At 50.0% G+C, this 20,735-nt stretch overlaps 1 protein-coding gene across 3 annotated transcripts; it reads left to right on the forward strand.

Annotated features, from left to right (window-relative positions):
• The first annotated feature begins 1,129 nt into the window (after positions 1-1,129).
• On the forward strand, positions 1,130-19,594 carry DBP (D-box binding PAR bZIP transcription factor). Of its 3 annotated transcripts, none has more exons than XM_033171206.1 (4): positions 1,130-2,416; positions 8,690-9,028; positions 14,503-14,723; positions 17,815-19,594. In XM_033171206.1, the coding sequence occupies exons 1-4, from the start codon at positions 2,254-2,256 to the stop codon at positions 18,028-18,030; spliced, it is 939 nt and encodes a 312-aa protein (XP_033027097.1). In that variant the 5' UTR covers positions 1,130-2,253; the 3' UTR covers positions 18,031-19,594. The 3 variants fall into 3 exon arrangements, with proteins under 3 accessions (XP_033027097.1, XP_033027098.1, XP_033027099.1); XM_033171207.1 differs by lacking the exon at positions 1,130-2,416 and adding an exon at positions 3,470-3,602; XM_033171208.1 differs by lacking the exon at positions 1,130-2,416 and adding an exon at positions 4,342-4,737.
• Positions 19,595-20,735: the final 1,141 nt, after the last annotated feature.

Consider the following 20,735-nt stretch of genomic DNA (forward strand, 5'->3'; position numbering starts at 1 on the left):
AATCTGCAGTTAGAATAAATGGTGTTCATTTATTTTTGCACATATTAATTTGATTTGCGCATTTCCTTATTGGTCATGTTCTTGAAGGTGCATCTGCATATACAGAATTTGAAATGGTTTTTCTATGCATTTTGTTGCAGCTTTACCTTTACCTTTTTACATGCAGCTACACCTTTACCTTTACACACCAATAAGAGCAGCATCTTTGTGTTGTAAAGAGAAGGCTCCTAGGCTTTGAAGCACTGCATCTGGTAGTCAGTTCCACAAAATGTAACTTCCTCTCCCTCCCACCCCCTCCACACTCTGCGGCACAAATGTAGGAAAAGCCACATGTGCATTACTGGGGGGGAGCGTTTGTGGAAATGCTTGCTATGAAACCTGGCAGCTCCACATGGGGCATATTAGGAGCAGAAAGGCTGAGCTCATCATTTCTGTGGGAGTGAAGTGAGCTCTGTGCCTTTCCAGAATGCCAGCTCCGGTGAGAGCCTGCTTTAGTTCTGCACATCTCACTGCTGTTACGCTGCCAGTGAAAGAGTAGTTCCACTGGAAACCAGTGTGTCTATGCTAGGCATGCCCATCAGTTTAGATGGATCAACTCTGAGTACAGTAACGCACTGCACGCAACAACTATACTTTTATATAGAGATTTGTAGCATGTTGGCATTAAGGATTTAATCCTTTGGATTCCTATGCTCTGCAAAGGGTAAGCTGCTTTGCTTTGGTGAGATGTTTCACTCCCCTCCTCCCCGTCCCAGTTGTATTTCTGAGCAGCAGAGGCAAGAACCCTGCAAGGAGAAAAGAGCAGAGGTCCCCGGCTCCTGGTTTAGCCTGTGATCGCTTTAGGCAGGGATCACCCACCTTCCCGTGGCCTCCCCGCTGCCCCTTTAAGACCCAACTTTCTCTCTGCTCCGCTCCCTCACCACAACACCAGCAACACGTGCCTGCTCACGTGCTCCCAATCCCGAGCAGTCTCCTGCTACCCCTCCCGCCGGCTCGCCATTGGCCAAAACTGGGTCAGGCTCCTCCCATCTGCTGCTCTGCTATTGGCCAAATCTAGGTCAGAGCCCCACCTGCCCCATGGCAGGCGCACATGACAGAACGGGAAGGGCGCGGGACGGGGGAGCTGTGTTTGCAAATCTCGGGCTCTTGGGCTGCCGATTGGAAGAGACGGGCGCTCTGAGCTCCGCCCATTGGGCCCTCGCGGCTCCTCCCACTTCGAATGTTGCAAAAGGAGGGGGGAAAGACCCGAAGACAGTTGCAAAGTGCTTAGAGGAAAGTAACTGGAGCAATTTTTATTTATATGTAATTTCTTTTATTAAAAAAAATATTGGTTGTGGATTTGCATTTGGGGGAAAGCCGGAGCGAAGGATTCTGGAAAGCGGCAGGATCTGCTTTCGGTTTCCCTTTATTTTTATTATTATAATATAATAATACTGATTAATAAAAGGAAGGTGCGAAGAGGTTCCCCCACACTCGGATTCCCTCATTGCCTGCGGAGAAGACGGGGTCTCCCCTCCCCATTTATAGAACACGGACATCCCTTTTCCAGCCTATTTAGGATCTGACTGAAAGAAAAAGCAGCGGAGATCACCCGTCGCTGCAGCTACTGCAACTGCGAGATCCTTAGAAAAGGGATCGACTGGGCATTTTGGATTTGCTGACTTTTCCGTTTTTCTTTGGCGCCTTAAATCTGCTAAAGCTCGCCGAAAGCTGGTGACTTTTAATTCTAGGGGAAATAATTTTGTTCTAGCAAGATTGGAAATACAACCCTGCCGTTCCCTAGGGAAATCTCGTTGGATCTTAGGAGCTCTTTACTCCACCCCGCTCCACATTTTCCAATAACTTCATCGCAAATATATATATATTTATATATTTCTTTTCTTTGCCCATATTTTGGGGAGATCTTCCTCAGAGCCGGTTGGCTGCTAAATTTGGATCGGAGTGAGGCAAGGTGGGGGCCATCGCCTGCCCCTCTGGAGGCTTGTTTCCAGGCTGGTGGCAGGAGAGAGAGAGAAGACAGCCTCCTCCTTTAAAATAAAATTTAAAACCCCCCTCAAAACCTACACCTCAACTTCCTTTTCCAGTCGAGCATCTAATCGGCGAATCTCCCTCGGGGGTATCTGCTGCTGTTTTCCACAAGGACTTTTTTGTTTTTATTCGCTGTCCCCTGCTTGACACCATAGAAGAAGGGCGAAAAAAGCAATTTTCAGCGGTGGGCACCTCCTGGATCTTCCTGCTGCTGCAGCTTTCGCTATGGCCCGCCCAGCCACCCAAAGTAGCCCGGCTCCTAGCCCCATGCTCGCCTCTCCTCCTTTGGGGCTAGCCACCCCGAGCTCCACGATGGTCAGTCTCAAGAGCCTCCTTCAGGGACCGGTCAAAAGTCCCGACCGCCGAGGGGCCAAGGACCTGGGCTCATGTGAGTGATACCCCTTCGATCTTCCCTTGCAATCATTCATCCACCCGGTTCCTCCTTTGCCTGCCTGTCCATCTCTCCCTAAGTGTAGATATTCATGTACTTAGCTCCGTGTTTCCTCTATACATCCATCCATTTTCTTGCTGCTGGTGGTGTTTTTTTTTTGTATTAATCTTCAGGGCACTGCAGAATCTTCCCTAGAGTTTGCCCTTGAAACGGCTGGGTCACTCTTATTCCCATTTCACAGATAGGGAAGCTACTGATGCAGGGCTGTCGTCCTTGGCAGAGGCAGGATTTGCATATGAGTCTGCCTAGCCAATCATGTCTCCCGTGGGCTACCCTTAGAGGCCATCCTTCTACTCCATCCATCTCCCAGGCATCCCATAATATTAGTCCGGGCCTCTCTGTCGTTTCATAAATGTCTGCCTTCAATGGAAAAAAGAGTTTTGTGGCAGTCTAAAGATGAGCAGAATTATTGGCACATAAGCTTTGGTCTGCTCAGTCTGTAAGTACATCCTATAAATGTCCCTCCACCTGCCACCACATCCATCTCCCCACCCCATAGTTTACCTCTCAACCTATATTCGCCCCCTTTATAGCTGCCTCCTTGTTCATCTGTCTTTTCACACCACCCACCTGCCTTATATCTGTCTATAGGACCCACCCTGCACACACTTGTCCAATGCTCATATATAAAAAAATTGAGCCATTCATTCCCTCTTTCTAAAAAACTAAAAAACCCATAACAAAATCTGTAAGTTGCAAAGACCTGCTCAGACTCAGGGCCTCTGGAAAGGGAAGTCCTTCCTATTAATGATATGCCGTGATATTTATATACTCTTGTCCTCCCCTCCCGTTCTATCCAGATGGCCTTCAGAGCCTGAACGGTCAATTTTGGGCTTTTCCGTCTCGATTGTGGGGTGTGTGTGTGAACTGTGGTTGCTTTTAATGCGGCATTGTTAATTCTTTCCATCCATGAAATGCTCCTCTCCTGGGTTGTGAGTTCCAATCAAAAGGCATTTGTTCTAAATTGGGAAGACCCCATGCAGTGGGTTCATATAGGCCCCATATATGCATAGGGACAGACCCATGTTTACTTCTGGATGGGATGCCACGGAAGATCTGGAAGGAGGTCGAAATCTAGTTATTGCAGGAAGGGCCTGGGACCTAGGCGTTCTGGAGAAAGAAGGTAAATGCCTTTGGTGGCGTAAGATTTAGGAGGAGCCAGGGAGCCTGAACTCCTGGCATGTCTGGGAGAGGAGGGGTATTGGGGCAGGAGGAGGGGCATTAGGGGCAAGACAAGTTTGGGGGCCAGGACTCCTAGATATATGAGGCAGGGGACTTCTATAGGTGGGATAGCACAGTCGGTAGAGCATGAGACTCATGATCCCAGGGTCGTGGGTTCAAGCCTCATTGTTGGCAAAAGAATATTGCGTTGCAGGGGTTGGGCTAGATGACCCTTAGGGCCCCTTCCAACTTTACAATTCTATTATTCAATTGCCCCTACCGTTGCCGTGCGTGTGCATTTCGATCCCGTATTGCTTTTTTGCCCCTTGGGTGTTTGCCAAGATGGGCAGCCGATTCTGATAGAACTAAGTAAAACAATGACAAAGAGAGCGGGTTGGGGAGGGAACGGATAGGGCCTGTCAGGTTTTCTGGGAGGGGAAGCGGTTGGCAGGGGGGGGGGAGGACAGAGAGGCGAGCTGCCCAGGACTCCTGGGTTCTGTCGGGGAATGTGGTGCCGAATGCGAAGGCTGCGTGGGTCGCGGATTCCGAGGATCGGGAGGGGAGGGGGAGGTTTGGGGAGCCCGGACGCCTGGGTTCTCTCGCTGCTGCTGCTGCTGCTGCTGCTGCTGGAGAGGTGCCAACTCGTCAGGGTTTTCCAGGGTGATCCACCAAGCGGTGTCTCTGGACATGCGCACAGCCTCCCGTGCGCGTACACACACTCACCCAAACACACACTCTCTTGCATCTGCTGGCTGGCAGCAGTAAATCCCTTAAAGCTGCACACAGCCTGGCCACGGGACGCAGCAGGAGGGAGCAAAACGTGCGCGCGGGCGCTCTGCTGTGGCGCTTCGCCCCGGGAAACACTCTCGCAAGACTTTTTTCGCACGAGCGAGCGGGCAGCGAAGGGCAAGGCGGGAGGCGGCGGCGGCGGCTAGGACATTGCAGGGGCACCCAGGGTGCCACCCGGGGTCAACGCCTCACGGAGGGAAAGGGGAAGAGGGAGGTACACCAGAGTGGCGAGGAAGCTGCCACACACAAGCTGGCATTTGGGCTCTGGCCGGCGGACAAGATGGGAGGCGGACACACCGACACGGACGGTGGGTATCTTTGCGGGCACTTTTTGCGCGCGCTGGAGGGGGAGGGGGATTGGCACCCTCCGGCCGGGGTGGGCTCCTGGCAGAGCAGGTGGGCATCTCGGACTGCAGAGACTTGTTTCAGGTTTTTTTTTTATTTAATATGGATTATATTGATAGGAATGTGCCCCTCATTAAGATGGGCAGAGTGTATATATCTTGAGGGGGGGGTTGTCTTGCTTCTTGGGCATCCTGCCACCCGTCCTGCAAGGGTGCCATTCGCTCTGTACACACAGATAAACAAACGTGTTTGTGCACAGGCACTCTATGCCAGATTTGTTTGGGTGCTGACTAGTCTTGCCCCCCCCCCCCCAGTGGTGTTGTTGTAGGTTTGGCCCTCCCACCCACCCAAAGGAAGGACCGAGTTTTGCTTCTCCTCCTATAGCTGAATGTCAACCATTCCCCTTCGGAACAGAAAGTAAACTGATGTCCTGCTTGAATAGGCTCCTGCTGGCTCCAGCCATTGAGAAACTCGCCTGACCCTGGTTACTTTGAGGTTTTTGTTGTTGTTGTTGTTGTTGTTAATGACCACGCTCCAATGCTTTGGGCGGCTGGATCCTGAGTACGTTTTACTTGGAAGCAATTCATTTCTAGTCTGTGGCACCTTTTAAAAAGTTTATTGTGGGTATCAGTTTCATCGGATACACAGAAATGGACTCTGGTCTGCAGAAGCTTATGGGCACAATAAATGTCTTATCCTTTCAGGTGTCAGGGGACCCTTGGTTGTTTATACATGGAAGTAAGCTTTATAAAATCCCATTGGCTTTACACCTGAGTAAACATGCCACTGGCCACAGACTGATAGAGATGCAATTTCATTATATTATTCCTGGTGTGTCCTGCAACTTGCAGATGGCTTTCCTCTCCACAACAGCCTCCACAAAGCTGAGTTTTGTTGTTCCCATTTCACAGTTGAGGAAAACTGAGGCTTGAGCTTTGGTAGCCTCTTTGATTGCTCCCTAAACTGATTTTATATGATTACAATCATATTTTGGAATGCTTTTATCTGTTTTGGATTTTTAAAAAAAAGTTTTTATCTTGTTTTGCCACCCTGGACTCCTTGGAGATGAAGGGTGGGATGTAAATTCATATAAATGGACCCAGACTTTGAATATTTGACTCATAACTCCAAATATAGCTTTATATCATTTACATAATATTGACTGTGGCGGGAGGAGGGCATTCAAAGATTACCGGGGGGGGACAGGAACAGACACAGGGCAATACTAGGAAGTGGTGAGGGGTACTTTGGACCAAGTTTGTGAAGCTAATACAACTGAGGGGCAAAGTTAAGAGTGGTGACAAAATGCTTACAGTTCAATTAATTTACTACATTGTTCTGCATATTTTATTGTATAACTTCAACAGTTGTATTTCTGCCTGTGTCACGTTCCTCGCAACTCATAATACTCATGAATAATATCTCCCCCTCCTCCACTACTTCCTTTATCTTTGCAATACCTGTAGACCTGACGAGGTAGTTAATAATATTCCCATTTTACAGATGAGGATAACTGAGGATTAAGAACTTGCCCAAGGCCCGGTGACTCCAATGGCTGAGCCAGGATTTGAACCTGAATCTCAGATAGCCTATCGTCTGAGTCGCTCCGACTCTTTGGTGATAGTTGTTTGGGGGGGGGGGTTCATTGGAAGAAAAGTGGAAGAGGGTTGTCTGGGGTGGATTTGGAGTGGATCAGCTGCTCAGCTCAGGACTGGGGAGCTGTGCTGTAGGCAGCCACGCACAGGCTTCGCTTGATCTGTGGGGCGTTGCGGGTGACTCGCCCAGTTTCGGGGTGCCAGGCTGGTGTCACCGCAGGTGTCAGCTGGTCCCGGACTTCTGCCCCACGTGTCTGGGCAGAGTCAGGGCTTAGGTATGGTGTGCCACTCCCAAGCCTGCCTGAGCCTCGTGCAGAGGGGTGGGGTGTCTTCAGGAGAATCCCGGCCTGTAAACCTCAAGAGCCCTCAAGCCCAGTGAGGGGTGGAGGTGGCAGTGGGTTCTTCCCAAGTGCATGGGAAAGAGGGTGACCTTGGTTAAGGAATGGAGGCAACCCGCTGGAACAAGCAGTTCCTGGTTGAAGACCTCAGGAATTGTGGGACAAAAGGAAATCTGCAAGTCTGTACCCTGATTCCTGCCTGCTCACTCCCAACCTTAGCTAACTCTCCCTCTACCCCAGTCTTCTATAAGATTTGATGTTTTATTATGCTTTTATATTTGTTGGAAGGCACTCAGAGTGGCTCAGGCAACCCAGTCAGACGGGCAGGGTACAAATATAATAATAATGATAATAATAATAATAGTTGTTAATAATAACAACATAACAGCAACAACAATAATAATAATATAATATTGCAAAAGAGGCTGGACTCCTTCTGTAATCTGAGCACTATGGGGGAGCGAATCTAATTATATGACCCCGAACTCCTTATTCTTTTGGTATGGGAGCACAACCTATTGAGCTTAGAATAAGGGGAGCTCTAGCAACCGGGGTCCTTGCGGCATCCCCTGGCGTGGCCTGGGTGGTGGTGGTGAGGGGCACCTTCTCAATGCCAGCACAGAAGATGCCAGTCAGATCAGCCCCCCCCCAAAGAGCACCAAATGCTCCCTCCCCACATTAATGCACACACCAGGGTCACCCGGCGGCTGCTGTTGCTGCTGCTGCCGCCCCACCCAGACCAAAGACGAGAGAGCTGGAGGGATTCAGGCAGGCAGATGGGCTGAAAGAGCTCCGAGGGCGCAGGAGAGCCGAGAGCCCAATCAAGCGTGGCTGAGCATGGGGTCATCTGGGGTGAGGCAAGCGCTCACGTTTTTTTTTTTGCTGCTGAACGGCATGCAGGCCTCTAGGGCTGGAGAGATAGGGATGGGGCCCAGGCAGGTTTCAGCAGCATCCGCGGCTCAAAGATGCCGACTGCCACACGCTGGAGCGACCCATCAGCACAGCATCTCTCCCAGCCATCTGGCCCTCTTACTGGCAGCCTGCGCCTTTTATTTACCCACCCACCTGCACAGCCTGCCTGTGCCCGTAGAGGAGGACCGTGCAGAGTTTATATTTGAGCAGAACCGTTTTATCTGCTTTGGGCTCTTGGGCTGTGAGAATGTAAGGAAGTGATAAACACACATGGGAGCCCCGTGCAGGAATGCCCGCCCACCCACCACACATGTAAGGCATACAAGTTCACCCAAAGAATCCTGGGAACTGTGATTGAAGGGTGCTGGGAATTGCAGCTCTGCAAGAGATAAGCTAGAGTTCCCAGGGTTAAGGGGGGGGGACGTGGTGTGCTTTAAACGTGTGTTGTGTACACAGCCACCCCCACACTCAAGTGCCAAATGCGATGCAAAGCCACGTGCAACTAGATAGATGTTGGGATGCCCGATTGCTTGAGAGAGGCATATGGCAAGGACCCTCTTACTCTGTCCTGGGTTGCCTGGGGCTGTCTGGGTTCAGAGGGTGGCCAAGCCCAGATACTAGAAGCAACTGCCTCAACACTCTGGCCTTTTGCACTTTGCACCCGTGTGCGTGCCTGAAACTCCCCATGCCAGCAGTGCTGGGTGTTGTATTCCAAGTGCACACAGCTATGTACATAAACATTAAGTCTTGCTGATCTCTCACCCTCCCTTGTGCAGTGGAATCTATTGCTGTTCACCTTGCAAAACCCTTAGAATTGCAAAGTTACGGCAATTTACAGACTTCAGAATGATTATTTTCTTCCTTTTGTCCATCTTCCCAGTCCACTTCCATGTCAACAGGTGTAACATTGACGAGATTCCTTTATTCCGCTTGCCCTGTCCTGTGGAAAAACCTGCACACACGTAGATTTCCGCTTTCTTGGCTCCGGCCTCTAGGTTTCTGCCCCTAGATGCTTCTTATCCCATAAACCTTCTTCCTTAACCCAAGCTTCTCCTTCTGCCCCTCTGCAGGTGTCATCAAAGACAAGGAACGCAAAATGGAGGACGACCTGAGCATTTCACGGCCTGGGCAATGTGCCTACCTGGGCTCCCTTTTGTGGGAACGCACGCTGCCCTACAACGAGATTGAGTACGTTGACTTGGACGAGTTTTTGCTGGAAAACGGGCTGCCCCCGAGCCCAGCTCACCAGCCCTTCTCGCCGGGGAGCCAACCCACTGCCTCTCCTTCCAGCGGGGTGGTGGTGGACCTTAGCCGCCCGGCCTCTTGCGCGTCGTCGTCTTCCATCTGCTCCTCGTCTGGCGAAGGCCTAGTGGGTAGTGATTACGACCACCACGGCAGCAGCCAGACAGGTAAACTGTGCTGTACTTTGGGTGTGAGGTTGTTGGTGGTGGTGGGGAAATGGAGTCGAAGTTGTTGCTGGCATTTGTCGCCCCTCCTCTTGGAAGGAGCTGTGAGAATGTCAACCCCCCTCCCCTTTTTACATATAACTTTGTTTGTGCTCCAAGCTCCCCGCAAGTTTTAGCTGTATGTTTGCAAAGAGAGTCATCATGATGGGAACTGCAGCTCCCGTTCAGAAGACACTCAGTTGACTCTCTGAAATAGCTCTTAGGTTTCAAGGCTAAAAGGTGTTTTTACAGCCTAATAGTGGCTGCTGTGGAACAAGGGTTATATTGTAGTATCCCTTTCATTTCAAGGTCAAGAACAAACTACATGTTACACAGAAGTGCATGGAACAAAGCCCTGCCTTTTGGGGTGGGGGGAAGAGTTAAAATGAAAAGCAGACTTGGGAGGGTTGATTTTCTCCCTTCCGGCCTTTTTCCTGTCCTTCCCACCCCCTCTGCTACCTGCTTCCAGGCTACATGCACCAGTCTCTCCTTCTATTCGCCTGACAAAAGTAGTTGTTGTGTTATGCCTTGGAATAAATTATGCAAAGCATGCAGTGTTTACTCGCAAGTGCAAAATTTAGCCTATTTGGATATTTTTTTTAAAGTGGAGGGGGGTACCTCTGAGCACACACCACATTGGATAGGAGGAGTGAGCAGTTTCTAGAGCCCTCCCTGTGTTGGGAGGGCGGTTTCATGTTCCCTCCCTGGTTGCAGAGAAAATTGAGTTTCTAATCTCCTCCCTGATTGCAAATAGTTCTTCAATCCCAGCCTCTCTGGGTTGCAGTGGTAATACCAGTGGCCCCCTCCTGGCTGCTGCAAGAATTGCGCTTCCCCTCTCCTTCTTAGTCCCCCGTTGTCTGATGCCCCCATTAAATTTTGGTTAAATATTTGTGTTTGCAGCAGATGTTTAACACACAAACACACCATTGCAGAAAATAAAAGCAAATTTTGCTCTGTTTGGATTTAGGAGGGGAAGATCCATGTTTAGTCCCTTCCTAGTTTGCAGAAGCAGATCATGTGGTTTTTACCCAGTTTAGATCACAAGTATTAAGAATTTCAGTAGGGTCCTCCACGCATTTTTTGTTGCAGAGTGTGCAGAAGGAAGGTTGCAGCAGTTCTGAAACTATGCAGGTGTGGACCTAGTTGGTTGCCTTGGATAAGAGCTTCATGGGTAGGCTAGGATATTAAAGAGAAAACTTTGGGGTGCAATTTTATACTATTTATATGAGAGTTATAGGGACGCAGGTGGCGCTGTGCTGTAAACTACTGAGCCTTGGGCTTGCCGATCAGAAGGTCGGCGGTTTGAATCCCCGCAACGGGGTGAGATCCCGTTGTTCGATCCCAGCTCCTGCCAACCTAGCGGTTCAAAAGCACATCAAAGTGCAAGTAGATAAATAGGTACCGCTCCGGCAGGGAGGTAAATGGTGTTTCCATGTGCTGCTCTGCTTTCACCAGAAGCAGCTAAGTCATGCTGGCCACATGACCCGGAAAAACCTGTCTGCAGACAAACGCCGGCTCCCTCGGCCAGTAAAGCAAGATGAGAGCCGCAACCCCAGAATTGTTCACAACTGTACTTAACTGTCAGGGGTCCTTTACCTTTAAGAGAGTTATAAAGATTTGCAATTTAATGTTTGTGTTTAAATAAGGTGTTGGGTGTCCTTGGCCCTCCAGACATTGCTGAACTACAACTCCCACCAGGCCCAGCAAGCACAGACAGTCATGATGGGAGTTGTAGTTCTGCAACATCTGCAGGGCCAAAGGGTCATGCACCAGGTTACTTTCATTATTTCATGTGTTAACTTTAACAGCTCATGTGTTTTAGAAACTTGGGACTTTGTGAGATGGTCGGGTGGGAAGGGAATTGTGTTTTCATTTTGGGAGGGGGCTCCCCACCTTCTAAAGTTGGCAAGCGCTCCTAAAACTAACTTATACTGGATACTTTCCCTGAATCTGAAATACTATTATTTTCAAACTGTCCCTTTGAGTTGCGGGAATTACCGACATTGTTCAGATTTCTGCCTCCAAGGTGTGCATTGGATCTCGGTGGGGAGGGCAGGCTAATGTGGGTTTAAGCTTCAGAATAAAATAGACAGTGCTCTGAAAGTTACCTGCTACCATTTAATACTTAATACTTTAATATTTTCTGCTTTCATTTACAGTTGTGTTTTTTGGTGCGATTTGGGAAATCGCAAGAGGAGGGTGGATATCATGAGATGTTTGGGTTTTGTTTGAAACGCAGAGTTGGGAGACTAGCGCTTGTGGTTTGTGGAGAGAAATATCGGGAAAACGAGGTAGTGGGACGACTTTGACGCCATCCTTAGTGAAGTACAGAGGGACGCTTGGGATTCCTGCCCTGGTGGCCCCCAGTGAGCACTCCAGAGAAAGTGTTACCTCCTCGAGCTAGCAGTGGGCAGTGTAGACTTTGCTGGTGGCAAAAAGGTGACGTAAAATGCAAAGGAATTATGTTTTTCACAGATGTAAGTTGGGTAAATTTGGGTGCCCCCCCCTTGAACCACAAAGCATTACAGTGTATTAACAGAGAGCCTCCCACCTATGTCCCCATATTTCTCCCCAACGTTTTCCTCCCACTCTACTCCACAAAGTACAGTGTTTTGCCACTGATCTAATCCAGACACCTGGACACTCAATACTTTCCCCCCACCCACTCCACCCCACTAACTGCTGCTCCCTGCCCAGAGAACCCAGGAGTCCTAGAGTACTGCTAATAGTGCTGCACCTTTTTTCTTCCTAATCATTTGTTCTGTCCCCTCGCGCCCTCAACCTTCTGTTCCAGAGAACCCAGGAATCCTGAATACCCATAGCCCCCCCCCCTCATATCTCCCCACAGGAGATCACCAACACCCATTCGAGTTCAATAGAAGCCCCCCTTTCCTTCCGGAGAACCCAGGAGTCCCGGACAATCGCCTGTCCACCCCATTCCCCCACATACGCGGATCCTGATGCCAGCGCCTCGAAGCTCCCTCCCCCATGAGAACCCAGGAGTCCTGGACAGTATCTTTTGCCCACGAACACCGATCCCCTCCCCCCACTTTGCTGGCTCGCTCCTCTTCCTCGTTCCTAGCAATCCTGAATACCAACAGCCGCGGGCTCCCCCCCCCTCCTCCTCCTCCATAGACACGCAGAATTCCAAATACCAACAGCTTCCTCCCCCCCCCCCCCGCCGCATAAAAAAAGAATTCAGGAATTCTGGATTCCCTTCTCCTCCTTTCCAACTATTCCGGGGGTACTGGATGCCCACCACCCCCGCGGTGGGGTGGGGGGTGGGGAAGTGCACGCGCGTGCATGTGTGTGCGCGCGCGCGCTCTCCTTCCCCGGCGCGGCGGCAGGCTGCGGGGAATCCCGTGTCTGTTGCTGCGCGCGGAAATCCTGCGCTGCTGGCTCCCGCCTGGGAAGCCCGGTCTCGTGTCTGCTGCACGGAGCCTCCTGCTCCCGCTCACGTGCCTCGCCCTGCTTCTGCGAACACATGTCGCGGCTCGGCTCCTCTCGCTGCTGCCAGCTGGCAGGAGGCCCCCTTCCTCGGCGCAGGGCGGGGACAGCGGGCACGTGGGGATGCGGTGTGAGAGGCGGCGCTGCTGCTGCTGCTGCTGCTGCAAGCCCAGGAGGAGGAGGAGGAGGAGGAGGAGGAAGCGGGTGCTGCTGCTGCTGCTGCTGCTGCTTCTGGGCCTCTCGCGGGACGGGGGCGGGAGGGGGTGTGTGCCTGAGGGTGACCGGGTGTCCGCCTATCCCAGCAGCCGGGCAGGTTGGGCCGGAGGGAAGCGCGGCCACGCAGGACGCCTGGGTTCTGCGGGGAGGCGGGAGTAGGACTCTTCTTGGGTTCTCCCTGGAGGGGTGGGGGGGTCCAGCGAGAGAGATCAGATTCTGACTTCCTTCAAGGAGAGGTGGGAGTGGAGATCAGGATTCCCGGGTTTTTCCACGTAAAGAAGGGGTTCCGGGGGGTGTAGGACCACGGGTGGGGGTTCTCTCTGGGGAGTTGAGGGGTCCCCCAAGGACGGTGTGTGTGTGTGTGGACTCCAGGGTGTTTCAGGGAAGTCGAAACCCGTTTTTTTCCGGGGTGCGTCTGTGGCAACTAGTGGGTGGAGCGTTGGGCTCTGGAGTTTCTTGGTTTTCCAAGGAAAGAAATATTGGGGGGGAGGGGAGGACTCTTGGCTTCTTCAAGAGGAGAAAGGGCAAAGGGGGGGGGCTAGAGGGAACCAGGATTGTGTTTTTCTTCAAAAGGAGAGGGCTGTAGTGATGGGAACAGGAGTACAAGGTTATCTGAGGATAGAGGGGTTTTAGTGTTGCCTAAAGGGAGCGGGGATTCTGGGGGGCCCTGTGGGTGTTTTTTTATGGGGGGGAGACTGGTGGTAAGTGTATAGGAGTTAGAGAGATCTAGTTGAGGGTGGGGCGTATGACTCCTGGCTTTTCTGAGGGGGCAGGTGGTGGGTGGATGACCTTGGGAGGAGGTGTTCTTTATCTCAAGTTTTCTGAGGTTGGGGGCATGAGAACCAAGAGATCCGGAGGGGGGAGCTTAGTGATGGGGGAAATGATGGGAAGGCAGACACCTGAGTTGAGGGGAGAAGTGGGGACCCTGGTCTCTGAGGAGAGTTGCAAAGTTTCTTTTATTGGTCTAGACATAGAGCATGGTTTCCCCAGCTGTTTTTAGACTACAATTCCCCAAATCCCTAACTAGTGGGTCAGGGGTGATGGGAATTGTAGTCCCAAAACAACTGGAGACCCAAGCTGGGGAAACCCTGGGCTAGAGCTTCCTGGGCTCGCTTGTCTGCTTTGCCCCTAGCAACCCCAAGAGGCTTAGAGGGACGGCCATTTGCCTCCTCAAGCCACCAGAGTTGCCTTGTCTCCCAGTTCCCCAAGTGGTGGCACATGATGAGCTTTTTCAAAGCGGTTGTCACTTGCGAAATGGTTGTCTGGATCCGCTCTCTGATATGCCTCATCCCCCCATCTGTTAGGCATTTAAACAGATCGGCAGGGTCCACGTGGCTAGCTGGACACCGCATACTGCATAGTGCTGTTCCCAAAACGGGCTTGCAGTGCCGTTTAATCCTCAGAAATTTGCCAGCCCCTCTGCGTGTCTCTAATCCCCATCATGTGTGCAGCTGCAGCTGCCTGAGCAGCAGCAAAGCCGTGTGTCCCCAATTCACCGTTCCACTTCTCAAGAAGACACACAGCCCTACAGGCCTCTTCCTGAAATACTCTGCAGAGAAAATAAAAGACAATGGGGTGGATATGTACATAATGCAATGTCTATAACATATGGATGTGCATGTGTGTTTGTGTACAAAGGACTTAGTAGAGGTTGCAATGGAAGTGTGGGGCGGACCAGCCTGCAGATAGCCTGTTGTGGGTGCTGCTGCCCTCTTGCGGGTTCTCTTTATTTGTGAAGCTCACCTGTATTTCTCCTGCCTCCACACCCACTCCAGGTCCCGTAACACCTGTGTCCCGAAGCACGCCCAGCCCTGTGGACCCCGAGGGCGTGGAGGTCCTCATGAACTTTGACCCTGACCCTGCCGACTTGGCACTGTCGAGCATCCCGGGGCACGAGACCTTCGACCCCCGCAAGCATCGGTTTTCCGAGGAAGAGCTCAAGCCGCAGCCCATCATGAAAAAGGCACGGAAAATACAGGTCCCGGATGATCAGAAGGTGAGAGAGGCGCAAAATGCTCTGATCTTGGAACAATATTTTAAGAGATTTTCGTTGTATGATGTCAAATGCTCTTCAGTTCATACATATACTTCCTACATACAGAGTTCATGCCCCCTGTTCAGAGATTGACATGGGGCAGAGGATATGTGGCCTTTCCAATGTTCAGAGGTGCTTGTTTTGAGCAGCTGGGGAGCCTGTGTTGTGTCAAATGCTATTGGACTACAGCTCCCATCACACACACCCCGACCCTGACCATTGGTCCTACTGGCTGGTGGGAGATGGGAGGCCAGAAACATCTGGAGGGCCACAGATTCCTGAGCCTTGGTCTCTGCTTTGTGCACAAGCAACCCTGTGAGGTAGGCTAGGATGCGAGAAAGTGGCTGACCCAGTGAATTCAGTGGAGGCCTGAACCTGGCTCTTCCTTGCCCAGTGTTGTAGCCCAGGGACAGCCAGTGTGGTTTCACTCCAGTGCTTTGTTGAACTACAACTCCCATAATATCTCACCACCGGCGGTTATTCCGCAGCACGTTAACTTCACAACAGGAGACAGGGTGCTTTTTTAATTTTCTTTTTAAAAGGCTGGGCCCTTTTAAGTAAGATCAAAAAGTTTGGGGAATTGACATTTGTTATTATATCACTTGTTTAAACTACTTAGCATTATTATTTAACATTTTCTAAGCTCTTTCCTGTCGACTGATACCCAACAGCCAAGGTTACAGTGTACCAGCTGTGACCCTGCCCACTGTGGCATGTGCTGCTTGACGAGATTTGGGTGGAATCCGCTGGCGTGAGTGGGCGGAGCTAGGCTTGTTGCCCAAACCCTCCCATTTTCGACTGCATGCTCTACACAGAGCTGCAATCTCCAGAGATTGTTAAACCAACCAGTCCCCGTTCACAGGGGACTCTGGGAATAAGAGTCCCCTGTGACAAACCCTCAACAAACTACAGCTCCCAGAATTCCTTTTTTTGTGTGGGGTGGGCTGAGGGGAACCACGAATGTTTAAAGTGGTATCACAGCATTTTTTTAATTCTCTCTGAAGTAAAGTAACATTTTAAACGCATGGCGTGAATGTGGCCTGAGAAATCAGGCTAGGGAAAAAATCCCTGTTCCCCCAGCACCTGTTGGATATCTGCACCAACTGAGTTTGCGCAGCGACTGGGGCGATGGAATAAAAACTTGCCCGCAATATCTTTGAATTTTAAATAATAATCAAACAGCTGCAAAACACCCCTTCTCACCACCTTTCCTCAACAGCATTCCCTAACAGTATTCTATAAGAGTACACACTACACCACTTGACCACCTTAAATACGGTTTTCAAATAATCAATTTACCCTATCACATCACTGCATTCGGTGCAGTAGGTAAACTCCCCCTGTTGACTAGTTAAAATTGTTAAGGTACCTCAGGTGTGCTGAATTGCCAAAAGCTCACAGATGTGCTGCCATGCAGGTTATAATTACAAACGCGCACCTCTGAATAGCACCATTGACCACATTAATATCAAGGAAACCCAACACCACCATGGTCCCAGCAGCTGCTTTTTAGAAGACAGACAGACGAGACAGATGTGAAATACCAGTGTAATGCCCTTGGCCCAAAATGCCTGCCTGAAGGGTGGTTTCCACCACCAGGGATTTTGCTGGCAGGGCTAGGACAGTGTATTTCTCTCCAGGGTTTAGCAGTTTTTCACGTGCCAGCTGCAAGGTGACAATGTTATGGGGGAGAAATAGGCTGTCTGGGAAATGTGCTGCTGGGTACGGACCTGTTTTCTGAGCTGGCGGGCATGGATGATTGTCTCGCATTGTGTGTCTCAAAGGAAAGTAGCGTGTCCATGCGTATTTTGTCAAGCAATGGCAGGAAAGGGTGTGTTTGCGTATGCATGACCGCGCACGTGCTCTTTCAAGAAGCATGTGTGTTCTTTTGGGGAATGTCTATCTCTGTCCGAGATTCCAAAATGATGTGTTGCTACCAATATACAAAGATATGATGTCCTTAATTAAGGGGGGGAACCTAGGAGAGAAACAACAGCTGAACCTCAAACTTAAACCCAGAAGCTTTGCCCACAGGCCTCAGAAAGAGGCTAGCCCCTTCAGAGATCTAGAACAGTTCCAGCAATGATGGTTATGGGATTTCGCACTAAAGCAGGAGTAAACAAAGAAAGAAATAAAGAAATAGAAAGAGTCACAGAAATGCACTTTGCCGAGAGACAGAAGCTGGCCTAAAAGTCACTAACTGAGTGTTGTGGCTGTGGGTGGATTCGAACCCAGTCCTCTGTGTGCTACATCACTGCACTGGGAGAAGTAGTCATGCTTACTGGGGCTGGGGAGGGGGGGAATTGTAGTTCAGCTGCATCTGACGGGGCAGAGGTTCCCAACACCTGACCTATAGCACCTGCACCTCTCTCTTTAGCCAATAAGCCTCCCCAAGTGCCTTATTGAACTTTTTTTTTAGTATTAAAAAAGAAGAAGACATTTCCTGCCCCTGCTTGCTTATATTATATGTCCAGAAATAATAATAATAATAATAATAATAATAATAATAATAATAATAATAATAATTTATTTGTACCCCGCCCATCTGGCTGGGTTTCCCCATGAAGGCACGTAGTACAGCCGCCCTGCTGGAACTAAGCAGGCCTGCCCCTGTTCAGTGCCCAGGTGGACTATCACCTGAGAATCATGCAATTATAATAATTACAATAATTAATAATAAATTTATTACTTACATCCTGTCCATCTGGCCGGGCCTACCCAGCCACTCTGGGTGGCTTCCAACAGAATATTAAAAACACGATAAAACATTAAAAACTTCCCTAAGCAGAGATTCCTTCATACGTCTTCTAAAAGTCAGATGGTTGTTTATTTCCTTGACATCTGATGGGAGGGCTACCCACAGGGTGGGCGCCACTAAAGAGAAGGCCCTCAGAGCTGGAACTCAGTGTCCGGGCTGAACGGTGGGGGTGGAGAGCTTTGAGCTCCCTGAACGAAAAGTAAGCTTATTAAAATAATAAACAGCAATTCGTGCCCCCCCCCCCACTCTTCACAAGCCTACACTGACCTGTTTCGTTTTGTTTCTCCTACCTAGGACGAGAAATACTGGAACAGGCGGTACAAGAACAACGAGGCAGCCAAACGCTCGCGGGACGCCCGCCGCCTGAAGGAGAACCAGATCACAGTCCGGGCAGCCTTCCTGGAGAAGGAGAACGCCGTCCTGCGCCAGGAAGTGGCCAACATCCGCCAGGAACTGACCCGTTACCGCAGCATCCTCTCCAAGTACGAATCGCAGCACGGCACCTTGTAAGGCCCTCGGCAGCAGACGGCCGCGCTCTTCTCCACCGCTCCACCGCTCTGACGCGGTGGGGCCACCCTGGTTTTTCAACCCTGACCCCCCCGTCTTCCCGAACCGGGCAAACAAATAATCAAACAACAGATGTTTGGAAATAAGGGGAAAGGTCCCGAGGCGGACGATTCCCCACGTGCGGGGACTGCCGTGCTCCAGGTGCTCGACAGAAGGGATAAGACTTCCTGGGTTTGGCCTGAGCTGACCCTCGCCAAGAAAAAGGGCAGTGACTTGGAGACGTTGAACTGGGCATCGTAGGCACACGAGACACACCGCGAACACACAAGGGCTCTGTAGCACGCTGGAAGATGTATTACACACACACACACACGTGCACACAGTACCCATTCTCTCTCTCTCTCTCCACGTACATGCTAGAGTTTGGTTCGTTGGCAGACTTTTCTCTCCAAACGGCAGAATTCAGCCCCAGATTGCTGCAGCTACTCACCTCTGCTTGCCCTGTTGCGGCATTTGGCTCAGTGACACAGTTGGCCCAACTGGGCTTTCTTTCTTTTCTTTTTTTCTTCCGACAGCATCGCTTTTCAGTGGACATTTCTTCTTCTTCTGCACACAATTTCTTCGACCCCTTTCTCATTTTTCTCCCGTCGACTCTTTTGTCAGGGTTGCTGGGGAAGGACAGGAGAAGGCTACAAAAGTGGACCCCCCCCCCCCGAGCCGTTCTGGGCTCCCATCTCGCAGCGGGTATTGAACCACTACGCCCTCCTCCCGTTGCACCCTTTGCAAAGAGAACTGGCACCCTGAAAAAAAAGAGGACACAGGAGGGTTTCCCCCCCTTCTTTCTTTTGATACCAGTAAACGTCAAGACTTCTGCCTGTGAAATGCCAAATTAGAAAAAGAAAAAAACGGGTTGTGCACTCATATTTTCCCCCCCACAATTGGACAAAAGGCTTTGTGTCAGAGGGCAGGTGTATGGGTTGTTAGTTTAATGATTACAATTATATTATTATTACTATTATACCTGTTTTTAGTTAAAAGGCAAGTGATGGTTTCTGTTCTTTTCCCCCTTCCACCACACCACACTTTCCCTCATGTTTTGTGTCCAACACTGTCTGATGTACGTCATATGTATAGAAACTAAAAGAAAAACGAAAAACACAGGACCTCATTGGTGACCCTCCATAAATATGAACATATATATAAATATATATATATATATATATAATTTTCTCTTTTTTTGTAAAGCAAAAAGTATATATAGAGGCTCCAGGAGAGACTTGAGAGATTACAAACTATGTTCTTCTTAATTGGGGAAAGGATGGTTCTTTCGTACAGAAAGTGAATGGGGGGGGGTAAGGGAGAGGGAAATACGGTATTTTTAACTCCTTTGGGGAGGTTCCTAGTCTTTTTAATTTTCCATGTAACAGTGTTGCTGAAGACTTTGGGGAATGAAACCATCGGACTTGACGGAAGGCTTTTATTTCGAAAGGATGTTTACACAGTTGTATACCATGAGCAAACTAGGAATAAAGAAAGACAGGATTTTCAAAAAAAAGAACAAACGAAACCTGAGATCTTTCGTGTTGTTTGTATTAACATTTCTGTGTGCGGCTCAGATTTTACCAACCAAGTGCCTTCCTGTTCCTGCACTAGAAGTCCCAAAAGCCTCCGCTGTTTCTGGGGTTCTTTTGGTCCACTCATTTACAGAAAAGTGTCATTTCCCTATCATTTGCTAATGTCCTGCTGTAACAAGGTAAAAGGAGACTTAAAAGGAAAACAGCCACGTTAATTGGTGAGGGGGGGGGGAGGAGGAGGAGGAACCCACTAGCATTCTCTGCAAAGACAACTAAATTCTGCAACTTGTGCCGATTTGCACATTCCTGCCCATTTTGCAGAAGAGATTTGGACATACGAGACAGAAACGTAGAGAGCTGCATCGTACCAAGTGAGACCATTGGTCCATCCAACTCTGTATTGTCTACAGCAGGGGTTCCCCAAAGAGAGGCCGTTGAAGCATCTGCAAGCTTCATTCAGGTGGCCTGTGATGTGTGTGGCTTTGCGGTTGAAGATGGGAGAGGGTACGTGCCTTGTGTTCAATAGTCACCTCTGCTTTTAATCGTTAATTCTGCTGCTTATAGCAATAGAAACACAATTAAAAACCGCGCATCAATCTAGTACAGGGCATTGCAGTCGCTGCAACAAGCAGATAAAACCATTAAGCAGCCCTCTGCTACTCTCAAGAGATCCATGGGGGAGAAAGTGTTAGGAACCACTTGCCTACACTGACAACAGCTCTCCAGGATTTTGGACTGGACCTTCCCAGCCTTACCTAGAGTTGCTGGGCACATGCTGCACGCCAAGCAGATGCTCTGCCACTTCGCTGTAGCCCGTCCCCATCCTCTGAAAAGCCCAGCTTGCCCCTGTCACCAGCTTTTGATGTTTCATTAGCCCAGGGGTGAGGAACCTGTGGTCCTCACGTTGGACTCCCAGCTCCCATCACCCTTAGCCAGCTTGGCCAAAGTTTCCCCACACCTGCCTTACAAGATGGAGCAAGCCTGCGTAGGAGTCGTGGGGCCTTCAGCTCCCAAACTGATTCTGCAAACAACCTTTGTGAAGAGACCTTGTATTAAGGTTGGTATAAATTGAGAGAGAGACTGGTTTTCTTTTTTATGTGTTTTTTTTTATTACATATTACATTTATATCATGC

The sequence above is a fragment of the Lacerta agilis genome, chromosome 14, assembly GCF_009819535.1.
Source record: "Lacerta agilis isolate rLacAgi1 chromosome 14, rLacAgi1.pri, whole genome shotgun sequence".
In the NCBI taxonomy this organism is placed as follows: domain Eukaryota; kingdom Metazoa; phylum Chordata; class Lepidosauria; order Squamata; family Lacertidae; genus Lacerta; species Lacerta agilis.

Excerpts from the sequence above, each read along its gene's own strand:
- DBP (XM_033171206.1), top strand. The coding sequence starts at position 2,254 with ATGGCCCGCCCAGCCACCCAAAGTAGCCCGGCTCCTAGCCCCATGCTC. Across the intron at positions 2,417-8,689 it reads GGCCAAGGACCTGGGCTCAT|GTGTCATCAAAGACAAGGAA; the intron begins GTGAGTGATACC and ends GCCCCTCTGCAG. Across the intron at positions 14,724-17,814 it reads AGGTCCCGGATGATCAGAAG|GACGAGAAATACTGGAACAG; the intron begins GTGAGAGAGGCG and ends TCTCCTACCTAG.